Source organism: Peromyscus maniculatus, chromosome 13, assembly GCF_049852395.1.
Source record: "Peromyscus maniculatus bairdii isolate BWxNUB_F1_BW_parent chromosome 13, HU_Pman_BW_mat_3.1, whole genome shotgun sequence".
NCBI lineage: Eukaryota > Metazoa > Chordata > Mammalia > Rodentia > Cricetidae > Peromyscus > Peromyscus maniculatus.
Window position 1 is genome coordinate 51,200,682 of NC_134864.1, and position 19,097 is coordinate 51,219,778.

The 19,097-nt window shown below is 44.4% G+C and overlaps 1 protein-coding gene across 7 annotated transcripts in view; it reads left to right on the forward strand.

Annotated features, from left to right (window-relative positions):
* The window catches only part of Ino80d (INO80 complex subunit D), a 71,746-nt gene extending 53,070 nt beyond the window's left edge, over positions 1-18,676 (forward strand). For 6 of the 7 annotated variants that reach the window (XM_076550266.1, XM_076550271.1, XM_015993911.3 and 3 more), the window contains 3 exons: positions 5,094-5,311; positions 6,427-6,584; positions 8,699-18,676. In XM_076550266.1, coding sequence (XP_076406381.1) covers positions 5,094-5,311; positions 6,427-6,584; positions 8,699-9,861 — 1,539 coding nt within the window. In that variant the 3' untranslated portion in view covers positions 9,862-18,676. The remainder of the gene's footprint in view (positions 1-5,093; positions 5,312-6,426; positions 6,585-8,698) is intronic. The other variant, XM_076550270.1, reaches the window with a different exon arrangement.
* The last annotated feature ends 421 nt before the right edge of the window (positions 18,677-19,097 follow it).

Here is a 19,097-nt window from a genome sequence, read left to right on the forward strand (position 1 = left end):
TTCATTTCTTTGAGTCAGGGTCTCACTCTGAACTCAAGCCAGTCTTGAACTCATGAGTTACGTGCCCCAGCCACCTGAGTACTAAGATTACAAGTGTGAGAGCCACCGCACCCTACTTCCTGTATGCTTTTGTGTGTGTGTGTACCTGTTCATGTGTGTACTTGCACACGTAGATGCGAGATTGATGTTGGGTGTCTGCCAGTTCTTCTCGCCTTGTTTTTTGAGACAGCTTCTCTTCCTGAGCCTCAAGCTCACTGATTGGCTTAACTGGCTGCCTGGCCTGCTCTGGAGACGAGCGTGTCTCTGCCTCCCTAGTGCTGGGATTGTAGAAGCCTGGTGCTGGGCCCAGCTCTGTATGGGGTGCTGGGCCCAGCTCTGTATGGGGTGCTGGCAATCTGAACTCAGGTCCTCATGCTTGAGCAGTGCAATACCAAGCAGGCCATTTCCCTAGGCCTCTGTGTGCGTTTGAACCCTCTTGTGGACCTTGGTTGATGATTCCATAGATCCTTGTTGATGCGGCCCTGCAGCTTTCATAGCAGGGTAGGACCCAGCTCTTTTATGCTGACATCATTCCCACGTGGGTTTTTTTTTTTTTTTTTGGCTGGTGGTGGAGGTTTGAGATAGTATCTTCTGTATCCCAGGCTAGCCTTGATCTTGGCATGTGGCTGAGGATGACAATAAAGTTTTGGTCTTCCAGCCTCCACCTCCTAAGCACTGCGATGGCAGGCACACACCACTCCTGGGCCCCTGCATCAGCAAACACTCTGCCATATCTTCAGCACTGGTTTAAAAAATAAATCTGTGAGTTCAGAGTCTGTACTTATGCCGGGCAGTGCTGGCGCATACCTTTAATCCCAGCCCTCAGGAGGCAGAGGCAGGTGGATCTCTTTGAGTTCCAGGCCAGCCTGAGCTACAGAGCTAGTTCCAAGACAGCCAGGGCTACACAGAAAAACCCTGTCTCAAAAAACCAAACCAAACAAACAAAAACTACAACAAACCAAGTCTACACTTACGTTTCCATGAAGTATTCCTTTCAGAATTCTTGATTTTGTGCTTTCCTTGTCTTGTGATCATTGAATATGATGCTAATGGTGTTGGTCTCCACTCACTACTGTCTGCAGCTTCTAAGCTGTTTAGTAAGAGCTGCTCCAGGGTTCACAGAATGAAGAGTGCCATCAACTGTTCAAACACTGTCTTATATATTACCAGGAAGAAAATGTTTCTAGTCATAGATACAATGCTTTTCGTTTGTTTGTTTGTTTTCGAGACAGGGTTTCTCTGTAGTTTTGGTGTCTGTCCTGGATCTTGCTCTGTAGACCCGGCTGGCCTCGAACTCACTGAGATCCACCTGGCTCTTCCTTCTGAGCGCTGGGATTAAAAGGGGTGTACCACCACCACCCGGCTTGATACAATGCATTTTGATAAGTTGGAATTTTTGTTTTATAACTGTCAAAAGAGCCTATTTAAGACCTGTTTAGATACAGATTTTTAATCTTCCTCCTAGTCTTGGCTGTATTATATGACGTGCAAATCTTTGTTCTGAAACTATAATACAACTTAATCTATTTTGTACTTAGTTTCCTGTCCCCCTGGGGTGTTGCTGTGGGAAGAAAGCTTTGGTTCATTCTTCACTAATGAGTATTTGTTTCACTAACATCACTTTTATACCCTGCTGCTCTCTGTGCCTTTCCGGAACACTTTTGTTATTGTTTTTGCCTAACTTGTACCAACAGTGTGTATAACTTAATTCACGCAGTGACAGTACGAACTGTAACATGTTTGATGTGTGTGTAGGTAATGCCGTCTGTGACCATCATCTGGCAGACTGCAACTCTTGAGATGGCAGCAGTTATAAAACACTCCTCAGCTGCAGAGGCAGCAAAATGTGCATCTTAGAGTTTCTGGAACCCAGTGTCTCAGTTCAGGTAGCCGGCAGAGGAACTAAATGCGAAAGGCTGGCTTACAAACAACAGAGACTCACCTCACACGCTTAGCAGACGCTGCGACTCCAAGGACAGAGTGGGAAGAAAAAATGATGGGAGTGGAGACTTGGGATGCCGTGGGATTCGCTCTCTTCTTTCCTTCTCATTTCTTTATTTGCTTGGTTGTATGGGCACATGTGTGGGCACGTGTGTGGGCATGTGTGTGGGCACGTGTATGGGCACGTGGGACAACTTGCAGAAGTGGATGCTTCCACCATGTGGGTCCTAGGGAAAGTGCCTTTCTGTACCAGGCTTTCTCTTGGCCCACCAGCCAGCTCCCAAATCATGACACGGAGATTTGTTATTAGTTACGAATGCCTGACTTTATCTGATGCTTGTCCCACTAGCTCTTATAACTTAATTTAACCTTTTTGTCGTCATCCACATATTGCCTCGGGGCTTTTTACCTTTCTTTCATTCTGTGTGTCCTAGTCATTCTGAGTTTGGCTGGCTGGCGGCTGCCTGGCCCCGGGTGTCTCCCTCTCCTTCTCTCTCTTCTCCTAGAACCTGGATTTCTCCTCCTACTTGTTCTCTCTCCTGCCAGCCCCACCTGTCCCTCTGCTGCCCAGCTGTTGACCCTTCAACTTTTTAATGGACCAATCAGTTGCCTTCGGCAGGCAAAGCAACACATCTTTACATCGTTAAACAAATGTAGCAATTAACAAGTGTAACACATCTTTGTCTAGTTAAAGAGATATTCCACAAGACCCTTCACCCACTAAGCCCTCTGGCTTCTCCCCGCGGGGTTTGCTTCTGGTTTGCAGAGAGGGCCCAGCCAGCCCCTCATGTCACTTTTCTGTGAGCAGTCAGTCATTCTGTTTCCCGAGGCCTCTGGTGACTGAAGGCCCTGTTTCCTGATAGCATCTCACGGAGAGTTAGGAGCTCAACAAGCAAACTTTGGGGCGGCACAAAGATCAAATCTGTCTCAGATGATGGAGTTAAGGACACTGGCGGCCGAGCGTGAGCTGAGTTGTCAGTCTCTGGTTCCTTAGCAGCTCCCTTCCCTGCCTCTTCACTCACAGCTTTTGTACAGCCTCGTCCGTGTTTCCCTCTGTTGCTGTGTTCCTGCCCGTAGGCATTTCTTAGAGGACTCTACAGTGCCGTGGGTTCCTTAAGTCTGCACCTAGAAACCCACCTATCTCAAACTGTATGCAGGCCAGAATAAACCCTTGACTCCCCTTCTGAATGTGCAGAATGTGCAGCTTCTCTTGTATCAGTTAATGAAGGAATGTGGGCCATGCACCCCAGCGTATTTTCAAGTGCGGCCCAACAGATTTGTAGGCCAGGGTCAAATTGGAATTTCAAAAGGATGGACAACCACTGAACTAATGGTAATTGTCTTAAACAGTCAACCCAACTAGACCCTCTAGAGGTATTTTAGTTCTATATTCCCTTTAACGTCGCCACATCTAAGGAGCTTTCAAAAAAGAGTTCTCTATTGGAGCTGAGGGTGTAACTCAGTGTGCTTAGCATGTGTGAAGCCTTGGGTTCACTTCCCAGCAGCAAAACACAACTCATCCAAATTCAGGGCTGCAGGTAGCTCAGTGGCCAAGAGCACTTACTTTGCAGTCACAAGACTGGAGTTCTGTACCCACAGAACAAGCTGGGCACCTCCCAGATGCCTGGAACCAGCTCCTAGAGATCCGATACTCTTTTGACCTTGGCATGTGCACATACCTGCGCACACATGTACATATACATTCGTGTAGGCATACACATAAATAAATAATGGAATAAACCTTAGAAAAGAAGACTTTCAGTTTGAAGAGCCTTTGCTTTTTACTTACTTTATTGACGGTGGAGACGGTCCTCTGAAGGGAACCCTGACCTGTTCATCCCTACACGCCCACCAGGCTGACTCATCTTGTAACATGCCTGTCATGCCTTCTCCTCAAAAGTGACTCCTGGATGGGAAGAGAGTCCCACTGTCTATTCAAGTTTAAAATTGAGATGTTCGGAATCATACGTGCTCTAGCCCATCTGCTTCCCAGTTTAGGTGTACGCTTTTCTTGTTTGTGCCATTTTCTTTGACCTAGATGATGCTCTCATCCATCCATGTCTTTTAAGATGTACTGTTGTTCACTTTCTGTGTGTTGTGTTTGTGTCCTTGATGTTTCCCCAGGGGAAGTTCCTGGAGAGCGTGCACTGTCTTAGTGTCTTGTGTGTTTGATGCCGTTTCTGGAAATCAAACCGCAGCTTGCGCATACCAGACAGCATTCCACCATGACACTACACCCCTAGCCCTCAAAATGTCTTTAAGTGGATGGAGTGTGTGTGTGTGTGTGTGTGTGTGTGTGTGTGTGTGTGCGTGTGTGTGTGTGTTTGTGTGTGTGTGTGTGTGAGAGAGAGAGAGAGGTGAATTTAATTTTTTTGTACATTTTTTGTGCATAGCTTTAGCATTATATAGACAATTAGACAATTAAGAGAAATTTTTTGATAGTTAAGTTTTTCCAGATAATCAGTTTTTTTAGAAAACTATTTTTATGTGTATGAATGTTTTGCCTGCATGTAGATATGTGGACTACATGTGTGCTTCATGCCTGTAGAGGCTGGAAGAGGGTGTCAAGTTCCTTGGGACTGGAGTTACGGACAGTTGTGAGCTGACATGTGGGTGCTGGGCATGGGACCCCCATCCTCTGGAAGAGCAGACAATTCTCTTAACCACTGAGACTTGTCTTCGGCCCAATTTTAACTTGTACACAAAAATCATTAGTGTAATAATGTGATGTTTCAATATTACACAATATTTAAATTAGGTAAAACAGATCTTTCAAATACTTAACTTTTTCTTTCCAAAACAGGGTCTTGTGTTGACCTTGAATTTCTGACCCTCCTGGCACCACCTGTCAAGTGTCTGGCTTACTGGCATGCGCCACCACAGCTGGTTAAGTGGTGCGAGGGACCCGCCTCAGGGCCCTGCACATGCCAGGCAGGCACTGGACCTGCTTAGCTGCATCCCCGCTCCTCATTGCTCTGGGGTAGAAATGTAAGCTTTCCTCTAGTTTTGAAACGTATAGAGACTCGCCAACTTCTGACCACCTTCTTGTGCACAGACGTATCAGGAGTGAAGGGTCGAGTAGGTTTGAAAGAAATCTTCTGTTCATTTCAAAGGATAATTTCTTGAGAGGAGATAACTCCCGTAAAGTTCAGCACCAGCAACAGAGGAAACCTAGGAAAAAAACGAAGCCCCCTGCACTTACCAAAAAACACAAGAAGAAGAGACGGCGTGGACCTCGTCGACCCCAGAAACCAATTCCCCCTGCAGTGCCCCAAGGGAACCTCAGCATGCCCACCAGCGTCTCACTGCCAGTGGAGGCCTCGCAGATCCGGTCAGTGGGGCAGTGGGGTCGTTTTCCTCTGTGCGGTGTGACCACAGTCCTGCCCTGTGGCTGTCACAGACAGACTTAGCAGTGGCCGGCCAAGTCTACAGTACACATCCATCAGTGTCCTCAGATGCTGAAATTGAGAATGTAATTGTGTACTCTCAAGGTTTTTCTGTTTTAACAGAAATTATGCACAGTATAATAGAAGTACTTAGAAATATGTTTTAAAAGTTTGGTAGACTTAAACATTTTGATCAGATGAATTTCAGCTCAATCTTGCCCATTTATTTCAATTTTAAGGTTATTACCTTGATCAGATTTGAAATTTTGCTAAAATATAGATATACTAAGTGGTGATTCATTCCACTAATTTGAAGTGAACTATGATCTGGTAATGATTGTAGCTAGAGTTTTCCGCCTTGCCCACAGTCAGGACAAATCATTGTCACCGCCAGTCCCACAGCCGCTCAGACCCAACCAAGTAAACACAGAGACTTGTATTACTTACAAACTGTATGGCTGTGGCAGGCTTTTTGCTAACTGTGCTTACAGCTTAAATTAATCCATTTCCATAAATCTATACCTTGCCACGTGGCTGGTGGCTTACCAGCGTCTTCACATGCTGCTGGTCATGGCGGCGGCTGCAGTGTCTCTCCGCCTCAGCCTTCCGCTTCCCAGAATTCTCCTCTCCCCTTGTCCCACCTACTTCCTGCCTGGCCACTGGCCAACCAGTGTTTTATTTATTGACCAATCAGAGCAATTTGACATACAGACCGTCCCACAGCAAATGATCATCTCAGGGTAAAGGCTGTCGGAATTTGTGACTATATGTGGTGAGGTGTGTCTTTCTGCAGCATTTCAGATTTCCTTCTCATAAAATGAGGAGAGATCTTTATTTATTCATTGAGACAGTCTCATGTATTCCTAGACATCCCCACGTCATGTAGCTGCAGGTGACCTAAACTCTGACTCTCTGGCCCTGGGTCCCCAAGTGTGTCACCGGCAGCTTTGGGAGGGGTTGCTTTCTGTTCCCGTCCCCCGTGTGTACCGAGTGTCTGGAGAACCTGAGGTACACAGCGAGGGGAGGAGAAGAAGCTGGACTAGCCACACTGTCTTTGCAGTAGCCCTTCCACGCCAGAGCTGAGTGCCGACGAGTTGCCGGACGACATTGCCAACGAGATCAGCGACATTCCGCATGACTTAGAGTTGAACCACGAAGACTTTGCGGATGTCCTGCCACGGCTGCCTGATGACTTACAGGATTTTGATTTCTTTGAAGGTATGGTCAATGTGTTACTTAAGGAGCTGATTTAGAAATGGTTCCCAAGAAGGGAAATAAGTTTTATTTTATTTTCGGCTTTTAAGACAGGCTCTTAACCATATTGAATCCACAGTGCTCCTGTCTCAGCTCTGGAGCCCTGGGATTATACCCAGTATCACCAAATCATCCTAGAAATACTAATAACTTTAATGTTATTGCTGAGTGCATGATGCATGTGTAGGTTTGCACAGCCTGCATGGTGTGGAGGGCAGAGGGTAGGTGTCTGGGAGTGCATTATTTCCAGGGGCTCCGGGTTAGACGAGGCTGTGGGGCGTGGACCCTTACCCACTGAGCCATTTATTGGCCAGTTTATTATTAATTTTTTTTAATAAAATAGCCTTTTGCAGTGTATCTGTATAAAATGTCTGTCACTATAAATAGAAAAAAATCACTAAAGTTGTTTCCAGAAGGTGAGAAATATATAATTTATTTAATCATATTATATACTTAGTAGATTTATACTTAAATAGCTATGTAGTTTTGTTCCATTAAAGTGAATAATTTTCCCTAATGTTTGGACAGTGCCATTCAACATACCAGTTCATTAAAATATTTTACAGCTTGTCCTGTCTTTGGAGCCAGGCATGGTGGTACATGCCTGTAAACCAGCAAGTGCTGGGATTAAAGGTGTGTGCCGCCATGCCTGGCCAAGGAGGAAGACTAAAGAGTGTCAAACATACTGTGAAAGGTGACTTGTGGGACTGAAGAGGTGGTTGAGAGCACTTGCCGCTTTTGTGGAAGACGTTTTGGTTGTCCTCGGCGGGTTTCTCACAACCACCTCTTACTCCAGCCCCCAGAGATCTGACACCCCCTCTGGACACCACAGGTATTGCACTCACTTGACAGCAGACAGACATAGATACATATGAACACATAATTAGAAAGCACAAATCTTTAAAAAAGAAAAGAAAAGAAAGGTAGCTTCTGAAAGAAACTGAGTGCTTACCATGAAATACATGCGTGGATTCTGTGTTCTTATCTCCAGCTGGAAGAATGTATGTGTAGACCAAATAATGTAAACCTGTCTTGTTCTATACTGCCTTTATTTTTTTATGTTAATGGTATTAATATCATTTTAGGTGAAAAATAATGTATAATTAAATGGACATTGAGTTTTACATTGTCAACCATTTAGAGTCCTAAGAATCCAACATTATAAGGGCTGGAGAGAATGCTCAGTGGTAAGAGTATCTGCATTCTTCCAGAGGACCTGAGTTTAATTCATAGACTCATACTGGGCAACTTACTATTGCTTGTAACTCCAGCTCCAAGATCCAACACCTTGGCCTCCACAGACACCCACATTCATGTAGCAGAAGTTCACACAGGCACACCTACTCAAAAATAAACACAAAAAATATTCAACAGAGCCAGGCTTGATGGCACATGCCTTTAATCTCAGCACTTGGGAGGCAGAGACAGGCCGATCTCTATGAGTTTGAGGTCAGCCTGGTCCAAAAGTTTTAGGCCAGTCAAGACTACATAGTGAAACCATGTCTAAAATGAACCAACCAAAAAAACATTTCATATGGCAGATTTCTGAGAATAAATTAAAGATGGTAATTGAAATTCCAAGAGAGCTGACATTTGAGGCCTGTCCTGCAGATTAGTATTTCACTTTTTCTTTCTAATCCCATTATAAGAAACTTTTTTCTCCAGGTGGTGGTAGAACATGCTTTTAATTCCCACACTCAGGAAGCAGAAGCAGGTGGATCTCTGTGAATTAGAGGCCAGTCTGGTCTAGAGAGAGTTCCAGGGCAGCCACAGCTACACAGAGAAACCCTGTCTCAAAAAAGAAACTTTTTTTCTTTTCACAAAGGACTTTTTTTTTTTCCTGAGAAGGTTTCACTATACAGCCCTAGCTGGCCAGGAACTAAACCAGGCTAACCTAGAACTCACAGAGATCCACTGGCCTCTGCCGGCTAAGTTCTGGGATTAAAGGTGTGTGCCACCAAGCCTGGGAAGGAGGACTCTTTTGTGGTAGGATCGTGTTTAAAAGACTCAAATGTGTGACTTTCGCTGTGTGGGTCAGTTATGAGCTCTGCTGACGCTGTCGGCTTTGGTTAATGCAGGAAAGAACGGAGACCTCCTCCCGACCACCGAAGAAGCCGAGGAGCTTGAGCGGGCCTTGCAGGCTGTGACTTCTCTCGAGTGCCTGAGTACCATTGGGGTCCTTACCCAGTCAGACGGGGTGCCAGTTCAGGGGTTGTCAGACAGAGGGATGGGGGTGTTCTCCGGGGGAACCGATGCTTCGGGAATCCAGTCCTTGAGCCGAGAAGTGAACTCGGACCTAGGGGAGCTACTGAATGGACGTATAGTACACGACAGCTTTTCTAGTCTGGACCTGGACGAGAACCTGCTCCGCTCTGCTTCCCTGTCTAACCCACCTACACCCCTGGCAGGGCAGATCCAGGGGCAGTTCTCTGCCCCAGCCAGCGTTGGCCTTACTTCTGCCACTCTGCTCAGCCAGAGTGCACTTGGGGAGAGAGCCTTCCCAGGACAGTTTCATGGACTTCATGATGGCAGCCATGCCTCCCAGAGGCCACATCCTGCCCAGCTGCTGAGCAAGGCAGATGACCTAATCACCTCACGACAGCAATACAGCAGTGATCATTCACACTCCTCACCCCATGGAAGCCATTATGACAGCGAGCACGTGCCGTCGCCCTACAGTGACCATATCACCTCTCCCCACACATCGTACTCTGGTGATACTATGGCAGCTACCTTTTCAGCAGAGATGCCCATCATGGCACAGCACTTGCTCCCCAGCCAGCTCGAGGTGCCACTTGGAGGAGTGGTCAACCCCAGAACTCACTGGGGGAGTCTCCCCGTCAACCTTGGCGACCCCTCTGCATTCAGCAACCTCCTTGGCGCGGATGGACACCTTCTTTCCACTTCCCTCTCCACGCCGCCCACCACGTCCAACTCAGAGACCACACAGCCTGCCTTCGCCACCGTTACCCCAAGCAGTTCCAGTGTGCTTCCGGGGTTACCGCAGACCAGCTTCAGTGGCATGGGGCCTTCCGCTGAACTAATGGCCTCCACCTCCCCCAAGCAGCAACTCCCGCAGTTCAGCGCAGCCTTCGGCCACCAGCTGAGTTCTCACAGTGGCATTCCCAAGGACCTGCAGCCCAGCCACAGCTCCATAGCCCCTCCTACAGGCTTCACAGTAACAGGTGCCACGGCTACAAGTACCAATAATGCATCTCCCCCTTTCCCCACCCCTAACTGAGTCTGTGCTTGCAGGCAGGTGGAACCTGGCGTTTTCTATGTGTTTCCTCTTTTGCACCCCCCCCTCCTCTTTTCCTGCAGAAGATTTGAAAATAAAAGTGGGGATTAGCGGGACTCCCCCTTCCCAGTCAGCAAGCGGCCGTGGACCTTGCGTCAGTGTTCACGTGTGCTCCTTAGCACTGGTGCTCATTCCCTCCTGGCGGGTCCTCGTGGCCTGGCGGTTTTCTCTGGTGGCTCAGCACAGTGACTGGATAGGTTGATTTTTTTTTTTTTCTCAGCAAGTCCTAGAAGTGGAAGATACCTCAGATTACCAGTGCCCTTTACTATTTCCTAGTGTTCAGATCAATGCTTTCCATTCTCTAGCCAGGTTTTCCCATAGGTTGTTCTAGATAGAGTGGCCCTCGTGAGATCCTGTGTAGCGGGTGGTGTGTGGAGGCCAATCGGAGCTCTGACTCAGCACCAGCTGCCCAACACCACAGTGAGACCTGGATGCCATTCCTAATCGTGACGTGGTTACCCAGAAAGAAAATCGTCTCTTGACTGCCTGTGGGTGCGTGGTCACCTGTGTGTGTTTCGTGCAGGAAGTAGCTGTCATGGTATTTTTTTTTTTTTCTTTTTTACTCCCAGAATAAGCTTATGGCCCTTTTTCCCCTCCTTCTGTCTCATACCTAGCAAGGTTGGTTTGTCCTTCCTTCCTCCTGAGTTGACTAAAGCATCCTGAATTGGGAGGAGGTGGTCTGGCACAGCCCTTTCTTGCTAAAGATCAGCCCGTGAAGAAAGGAGCCACCACACAAGGCTGAATTCACATCAGTGATGGGGAGTGCCTTGGCGACTAACCGTGCGTGGCCGCAGGGCTGCTCAGGGGTGGGGCCTCACAGTCACTTTGCCTTCTCCACGTGTATTTGTTTCAGAATCCCTCACTCACGGAATACATTTGCAAGTTGTAATTAAAGAAAATATTTTGATGTGAAAAAGCAGGCTGGACCAGCTAGGTTTGAAAGATGACATCTGTGACCTGGTCAGTCTGTCATTCGCTCCTAGTTTTTACATGTTTACAGTTGTGATTCTTTGGTGAGATTTGTGAACTGTTGAGGACACGTGTAGAATCCGTGTACCAGTTGTGAAGTGACGTGTAATATCAGAAGGACACACATTTTAAAGTTTCTTTCAAAGCAGAATATGGAAATTAGACATAAATTTGATTTACCTTAGGTACTTTTAAAATAATTTAAGTACTTAAGGTGAAGTAAATTTGGAAATTCTTTTAAAGTACCAAGGGTTTGGGGTAAACTCTTATTGGTTAGTGCAGTAAGCTGGTGACTATGAAGTGATGTGTGGGGTTTTTTCTTGCCTGCCTTCCCCTCCAGAGAAGGGTAGAGCTTCACTTTCTACTCTGTTTTGCTGAGGTTTCACTATCCTTCGGATACCATTAGGGGATTCATCCCTGAGTTCAATCTAATTTCCATATGTATATTTTAAAAAAGAAGACAACATGTCTGTTAATGATGTGGTACAGTAATTCCTTTGTCAGGGACTGTTGGATCCTAATTCCTTCCTAACAGTAAAGGTTGGGACATGCTTTCCTCCTCCTTAGGTGCGTTTTCTTCATGCCACGCTAGTTCTAACCGGTCCTTCTGGTGAAAGCTTTCTTTCTCTGCTTGGTAAAGGAATGATGGTGATCAGCAGGCATTATGCAGATACCATGTGCCTGAGCTTTTGGAGGGAGAGTCACATGACTGTATGAAATCATGATATGCCCTATTTTGTATTTATTGAATTTGGGGAGGGCAAAATATGTTTGTAATATATTTACTTTTTTTTCAAATCATGTTAATTAATTGGAACATTTATTTTTAATAGCTTTGCCATTTTTGCAGATTGAGAAATTTCTAAATTATAAATTATGTCACAAAGCAAAATTATATTTGGTATCACCATGACCTTCTTTCCTGACTGGTGAGACACAGCTTTTTGACTCGTTCTCACCTGGGAACTCACGTCAGTCGTTTTTCATTTTAGTGCACTGTAATGAAATGATGAGTGGTTACCTCACCCCAAAAGTGTCATTTCGTTTGCTAAGCTGTTTTCATATCCCATTATAATCATCACTAGATAACTGTGCATTCCCAGGAAATTGAAGCAGATTGAAGCAGAGCAGCACTGGACGTCCTCCTCACCCTCCTGGCTGACAGAGGAGTCATGGGTGGTCAATTTGGACTGTTACTGGCTATTTGTCCCTGCATTAGCTGCTGAAAATTCTCCAGTTGTCAAAACTGAGTTTGCAGTAGGTTGCACCTTTTATTGTTTGCAGTTTTCTGTTTTATGTGCATTTAAAAGCCCTTCTTTGCTTTCGAGGAAGAAGGCATGAAGTGATCAGGAATGTTGCCAGTTACAGCTTCACGCCAAAAATAGTGAGTCATCTCACTCTTGTGTAGATGCCCATGATGATAGCAGAAGAGAGGGCAGTCTTAGAGAGTACTGGTATAGAATTGGGTAATTAGCAAAAAGCACACTTTTCTCCTCTTTCAGAACTAACATCCAAGCCTGTAGTTTGCTTTTCTTGTGAGTCCCCTGTTGGAAGAATGTCTATCTATAAGCCCAGAGGTATCCACTTTGTTTCTCTTCTAGTCTCTTAGTAGTAGGTGGGGTATTAATATGCAAAGAAAAATTAAGCGTCTCTTACGATGCTTACATGAAAACGTAGCACTTGTGTTATGGTGAGGCAATACTGGAATCAAAAACAAACCTTCCACAGGTCCTGAGGGGTAGACACTAGCTTTGGTTGTAGTGTTCAGTACCTAAGAACAGCGACAATGGGGGCTCCTCTGTCTCTGCAGCTCTTTGGGACCATTTCTAAAGGCCAGTTAGATTGTGTTACTGTGATTTAATTTTTGAAGTTGCTGCAGTTAATGAATGCATCCTGTGCTCTGAGAATCTGACAAGTCAGCAGCCGTAACCTCTGGTATCTGAAGGGAAGGTGGGCTTTTCTCTCCTTTAGTTGTTAAAGTTATTTTAGTAAAGGACTTAAGACATTGTTTGTTTCTTCTGTAAAAACGGCTTAACAAGTTCCACTCCTGGGGAGGCTCCACAGTAAACAGTAGGATAGTGAAAGCATTAAAGGTAGACCGCCAAGTGACAGTCCATGCAATGGACAGGTCTTGTAGTTATCATGGCCTAGCTGATGAGCAAAGGTTTTCTCTCGTGAGCCTCCTGGGGGAGGTGTTCCTGCTCCAGAAAAGACAGCGTTTCCATGCTGGCAGGCAGTGTAGTGTGTCTAGTGTCCCTCTGTGAGAAGATTATGGTTTAATGAGAATCAGATGGAGTTGGAAAGTGATTGTTTTCTATTCCTTAAAGTTGATGTTACCAGTTTTAGTGGCGTAAGGCTAAGGACAGCTAATACTTTATCTTTGCCAAATAACTATTTCTAAGATTAATTTTTTAAAGTAAACCAGACTCTCACCTGAAGGATAGGGATTATCCTCTTTTGTAAGTCACACTAAAACTTTTCCACCGCTCATTCACAGTCCATGCTCACAATCTGCACAGCAAAGCCAGTTCTTTGTTTAGGAAGGAAACCACGTCCACGCTTGATACAGGCGTCCTGACGGGCATATCGTTTCTTTTACACAAAAGAACTTGGATTTCTGGTGGCCTGTTGCATGGCGCCTTACAGACTGGCATTAGAGTTGGATCATACAGAGATGAAGCCCTGGCTATGTGCTCTTGGAGTCTGGCCTGCGGTCTTCGCTGCATCTTGGCATGCGGGGCGGTGGTGGTGGTGGTGGTGGCGGCGGCGGCGGGCTTCATTTGTAGCACCTCTCTGAAGCCACTGCCCCCTCGAGCTGAGTTCCCAGCGTGGTTGTGCACTGTTTGGACATTGCAGAGTGTGAGGATAGTAACACTAAACTAACAGGTTTGGAATTCATTAGAATTTTGAGAGTATTTACTTTTCAGACTCTTCATCTTTTCTTTTTAGATTTAAAAAGGTTGAATTCTATTCTTTAGCTGATGTGTAGGATAGTCTAATAGAGTGGTTTGTTGAATGGTCAGTACAATGCTGCACTCTAATGAGGAAATTTAGAAACACCTTTGAGTTTAGTTGGAGTGAATCCTCATTTGTATTTCATTTATTACTGCTCTCCCACACTGTTCTAGAGGTTTCTTCCTGTCAAAATTATTTCATGGGGATAGTCACTCATGAAACGTTATATATTTTTTCCCCTCTCAATAACTTGAAAAATAACCGAATCTTCCCTGGAACTAAGTAGAAAAGAAAATTATTATATTCTGGTGGGAACCAAAATCACACTTTAATTAAAGTAGTATTTTAAATGCTGTCTTTCCCAATGTGTATAATACGATTTCTGTGAAGAGCACAGATGGAGATCTGGTAAGCAGTCCCCTTGCTGGCCGGCGAGTTAAGACAGGGACTTCTGGACGTGAGTCACGGCTCTTCTAGCGGCCAGGGTCATCACCGCTGCAGGCGTTGGGGGCTTAGGGAGCCGTGGGGGTTCTCACTTTCCCTTGGTCAGCTTTCCCCTCTGCACTGCGATAGGGAGCAGGTAAAAAGAGATGTGGCGTTCCAGAGAGACGTGTCGGGACTTTCTTTACCCGTATTCCAGAGCATCAGTAATGTTTTGAGTGGCTTGAAGAGCAGATCCCAGATGATCTTTGGCTGATCTAAAGTTGGTGTGAAGAGCAGTCTTCTAAGACGGAAGCTGTTGGATCTTGGAGGCCCGTGGGACGGCATGCTTTCTTCCCTTCCTCCCTCTGCCTGTTTTGCACGCTCCTCCCCAGCGCTGCAGTGTGCACACGCACACACTTGAGCCGCACTCATCTTGGCCCAAGAGTGATAGGATCTTTTCTCATTGGTTTTTATTGTTGTTCTTATGTGTTTGTTTGTTTGTTTGCTTTTCAAGCTGGGGACCACTGACCTAAGCTCTATATGCACCCCAAGTTCCCCATGGAAAACGTTTCAACACGCAGGGCGAAAGGCACCAGTACAGTTCCAGGCCATGCCGCTGCTTTGCCTTGGGGAATAGACCGGTTTGCCCCCAGTGACTCCAGCCTGTATCCTTAAGGTACAGGCGACCCCAGCAGGTTAGTGCTGACACAGTAGAGAGCTTGACACCTGCTGACAGCGTGTGCCTCTGTTCCAAAGGGTTGAATCGGTTCTCAACAGTGATAACTCGTCTCACTGTATAGTGTTGAGTATGTCTCAGGGATTCCTTGCGGAAATTAGGGCCGTTTTTAAAATAAGAAAATAGTTTTCAAAGAAACTAAAGGTGATTCATCACTGATGAGAGCTCGAGAGAGAGAGAAAGCGTCTGGGCTCACAGCCCGTGGTGTCTCGCGAGGACTTCTTCCTTTCCACTTCAGCCTCTCATCTCAGCTCAGCACACAGAGTCCTTTCCCATCATGCACAGCTTTAAAACTTTTATTTAAAAACTTCCTTCCCCAATGAGCTTTCAGAATACTTATTGTAGATTTTAAGAGAAAAGGTATATTAATTTATGCTATTAACATCACCTCATAAATTATAAGTTTTATACTAAAGCTGTATTGAGTGTAATGAATTATGTTGCCTATGTGTTTTAATAGCTTAAAAATTATATATGAGCTTCTTCTTTTTATTTTTATTTTTATTTTTGACAAAACAAACTAGTGACGCACCTTTTTACACTGGATCTCTGCCGTGTCAAGGTGTATAGCTATCCTTTGCTACCTTGCAGATATATAAAGAAAAGGATAACCTGGGGCCTCAAAATGTAGAACACCCTTAGACCATTTATCATCATTCATAGAGCTGTTGAGAATCATGTTCTTTAATACATGATCTGTGGTTTACACTTAATGATGGCTAGACACTTAGTTACAGGGTAAATAGAAGCAAATAGATCCAGTGAAACTCCCACTGCTGTAGCTGGAATTTGTAAACCAAGTTTTTAAGACCTCTGTTATTTCCTATGGATTTATTCTTTAATTTACAGTTTATTCTGTAAGTTGAGAAGTAAAATAGAGGAATTAATAAATCTAGATGTTCTCAGTGTCTCATTCAGGAACATTTTCCCCTCCTCACTAAGGAATTCCCACTGTGACTTAAAAATAGAGGTAAATTACTTGTATGCATGTATGTACCTGTGTTTTTACACACATGCAAAAATATACATTGGGGGCACGTGTGTGAGATATGAATGTGCGCTTGTATAAAAATAGAAAGGTAACCGAATGTATTATAGAAATGTGATTTATTTAGCTGAGGGAATTACAGTTTCTTTCCCATTGTTTCTTTTTATAAACATACCATATTCTTCGCTATATTGTGTTCAAAGGCTAGCTCTGATATCATGTGCATTTTCTTTTAACCTTTGAATTAATTTATGGTGTTTTTAAAGTGACATGAGAAAGGGCAGATTCTAAGACCAGCCTCATACTTATGAGCATAAAAATAAGAGAGAGACAGACCTAGATAACAGCTTGTTTATTTATTGAGGTGATGGGACCACAGATTTGTTGAAACATTTTTATGTCTAATAAATGTTCTTTATATTCCAAGTAATAAAGTATTATGATGTTTTCTTGGTCAAGTTCAGAAAATATAGGCCGTGATAAGGAAGCTTCTGAAGGGGCCGCTTGTTTAAGGAGTTGGTGGGCTCATTTTACTGTGCATATTCCAAAGCTGGTGTGATTTTAGTTATTTCCAAACCATGTTTTAAAGCTGAGGTGTGCCGTTGGTGACGGAGCGGAGGACCACAGCTCCCCGCTGCCAGCTGTAGGGAGACCATGCTGCCCTGGATGCTTACCCGACTCCCGGGGGACTGAAAAGAAAGACACATTCCTGACCTTTGAGCTTTGTCACTTGGCTGTGCGTCCTGTCCTGGAGGACAGATGATCTGAGATGTCACCTAGAGCCACGGGCTCCCATCACACTTCCTTCCACTCATATGCTTAGGGGTATGTCAGAGCAGCTCCTGAGGACACGTGTGAATTGGCAGTTGTCTTTGAGGCTTCGGTTACTTCATCTTAGGTTCCGTCAGAACCCGGGAACGCTGTCTGTGTTGTTTTTTACGATTGTATTTTTGTAGCATCTCCCTGTTTCACTCACTCTTGCTTTTGGATTTTAAGAAATCTGCATATTTCTTGTACATATGCATGCATATGAAAGGAGGGGGTTTGTACTGATGCCATTTCTCCCTTCGGTTGCTGGTTAACGGAATTTGCTAGAACCAATTCCCCTTATTGAAGGGTGAAAACAGACCCTTTGTGTATATCTGTACAGAGATGTGTATATGGGATGTGGTGGCACTTTGCTGAATGTGAACTTGCCTTGTCAATGGAAAGATTGAAAAGTATTATGTTTATTTATACATTTGTATAAATCTATATATACACGTATGTATATGTGTGTGTGTATAGATAAAGCTATATACATATATTTCCCTAAAAATGTGTGTGTGTAATAGATTTACAGCCTTTGCTAAGCAAGATTATGCATCTGTGGGAAATTCTGGATTATTCTGCAAGCCCGCAGAAGTGGCAACATCATCAGGCATACTGAACTACAAATCCTTTGGATTCCAGTCACAAATCACAGATTACATTGGTCACAAATGAGTCTCTTCTTCTCACCAATTGCACTGTTCCTCAGACTGCTAGCTAGTTACTCATTACTTCACACTCACACATCTTTGCCAAGTTGTCTATTGTCCAGTGCAGGAGATGGACTCTTGAGGGTGGCCTGTGCAGGGCACGTGCTGAGCCACATCGTCCCCTCCCCCCTTCTTCCCGACTTAGCTCTCTGACTAGAAGCCTTGGCATAAAGATCTCAGCTGTTGTTTTCACATTCCTTTGTCAGTGACAGTCCCCACAGTACACAGCTTTCAGTAATATTTTCTTTGACATTTGGGTCGCCATCAAAAAATAAAAAGCCAACATTCAAACAATTAATTTTGAATTTTTTACCTAGGGAACTTGGGAGGATTTTACTTAAAGTGAAAAAAAAACAAACCCATAATTATGACTTTATGATTGATACTAGTGTTAGGTGTACTTCCACACTTCTTATCATTTAAGTAGTTTGATTTGCTTTGTGTTTTAAATGTAAGTTTACCCTTTGAATTTTAACAGCGTACACAAAGTCACATGAAAGCCTCTTGAATCCTGTAACTGACTCACGTTTCTCATGGTGAAATGCTCTAATGAGTTCTTAGGTCATGAATTCTGCTAGATTTCCTTTGACTTCCCTTACGGTTGTGACATTCGGTTTTAACTCTGCCCCAGCTCTCTAGAAAACTTCCACCCTTATATATCGTGCCTTTAAAGCTCTTATGCACACACAGATAAAAGTGTATATATATATACATGTGGGCGCATGTGTGCATACACTCTGGTATGTACTCACACAGTATGTCTCCAGGACGTATTGTGGGAGTGGACATAGAGATATTCAAAGGCAATGGAATATTGCTCTCTAGATAATATATGTATATAAATAGTGTCGATAAAACTGTACATACACATGTATATGTTTGAGTTCTAAATGGCAACCTTTTACATTTAGCAAAATGCTGCCCTACTGGAATATTGTCACTGCGGTGGCAGTTGTATGTAATGATTTAAAATACATTTATCAGAAATTATTTAAAGAACATTTAAAGGTCTCATCTAAAGACAGCCACACACTATTTATTTACCTTCCTGTTCATTTGATTGTTGTGTTTGCGTCACTGAAAGGGAGACTGTCATTTTAAAAATACCATCTGCACGTGAGAGACGAGAGTCACTTGGGGCACTCTGTGCCCACCCCACCCCACCCCAAAACAGTGATATGCCACAACCCAGCTTGTCTACTTCGGCTTCAACGCAGTCCTACCATGGCCATTTGTGTCTGTCATCCACCATCTCCTTGATCAACTTAATCCACCAATCTGCCTCCTCCTCTCATTAATGAATAATGATCGCTTCGATCGTGCCGCCTGGGGGAAGCTGACCCCTCTCTTGCTGCAAGGAAATGGGTCATCTAGTTCTTCTGCCTTGTTCCAAATTCACCTTGGAAAGAAGACGGTTCTCACGATGCTGTCTTAAGCATAGTTTATTTGGCATAGTTTGATTTATTTAAAGACCTTACTTAATTTTTTTGGAAAGCGCTCTTTCTTAACTCTTAAGTTGCATGTACTTGGCGTATGTTTAATTCTTACTGCCCTTCCCCGCAAGGTATTTTTTCACTAGTCTATCAGT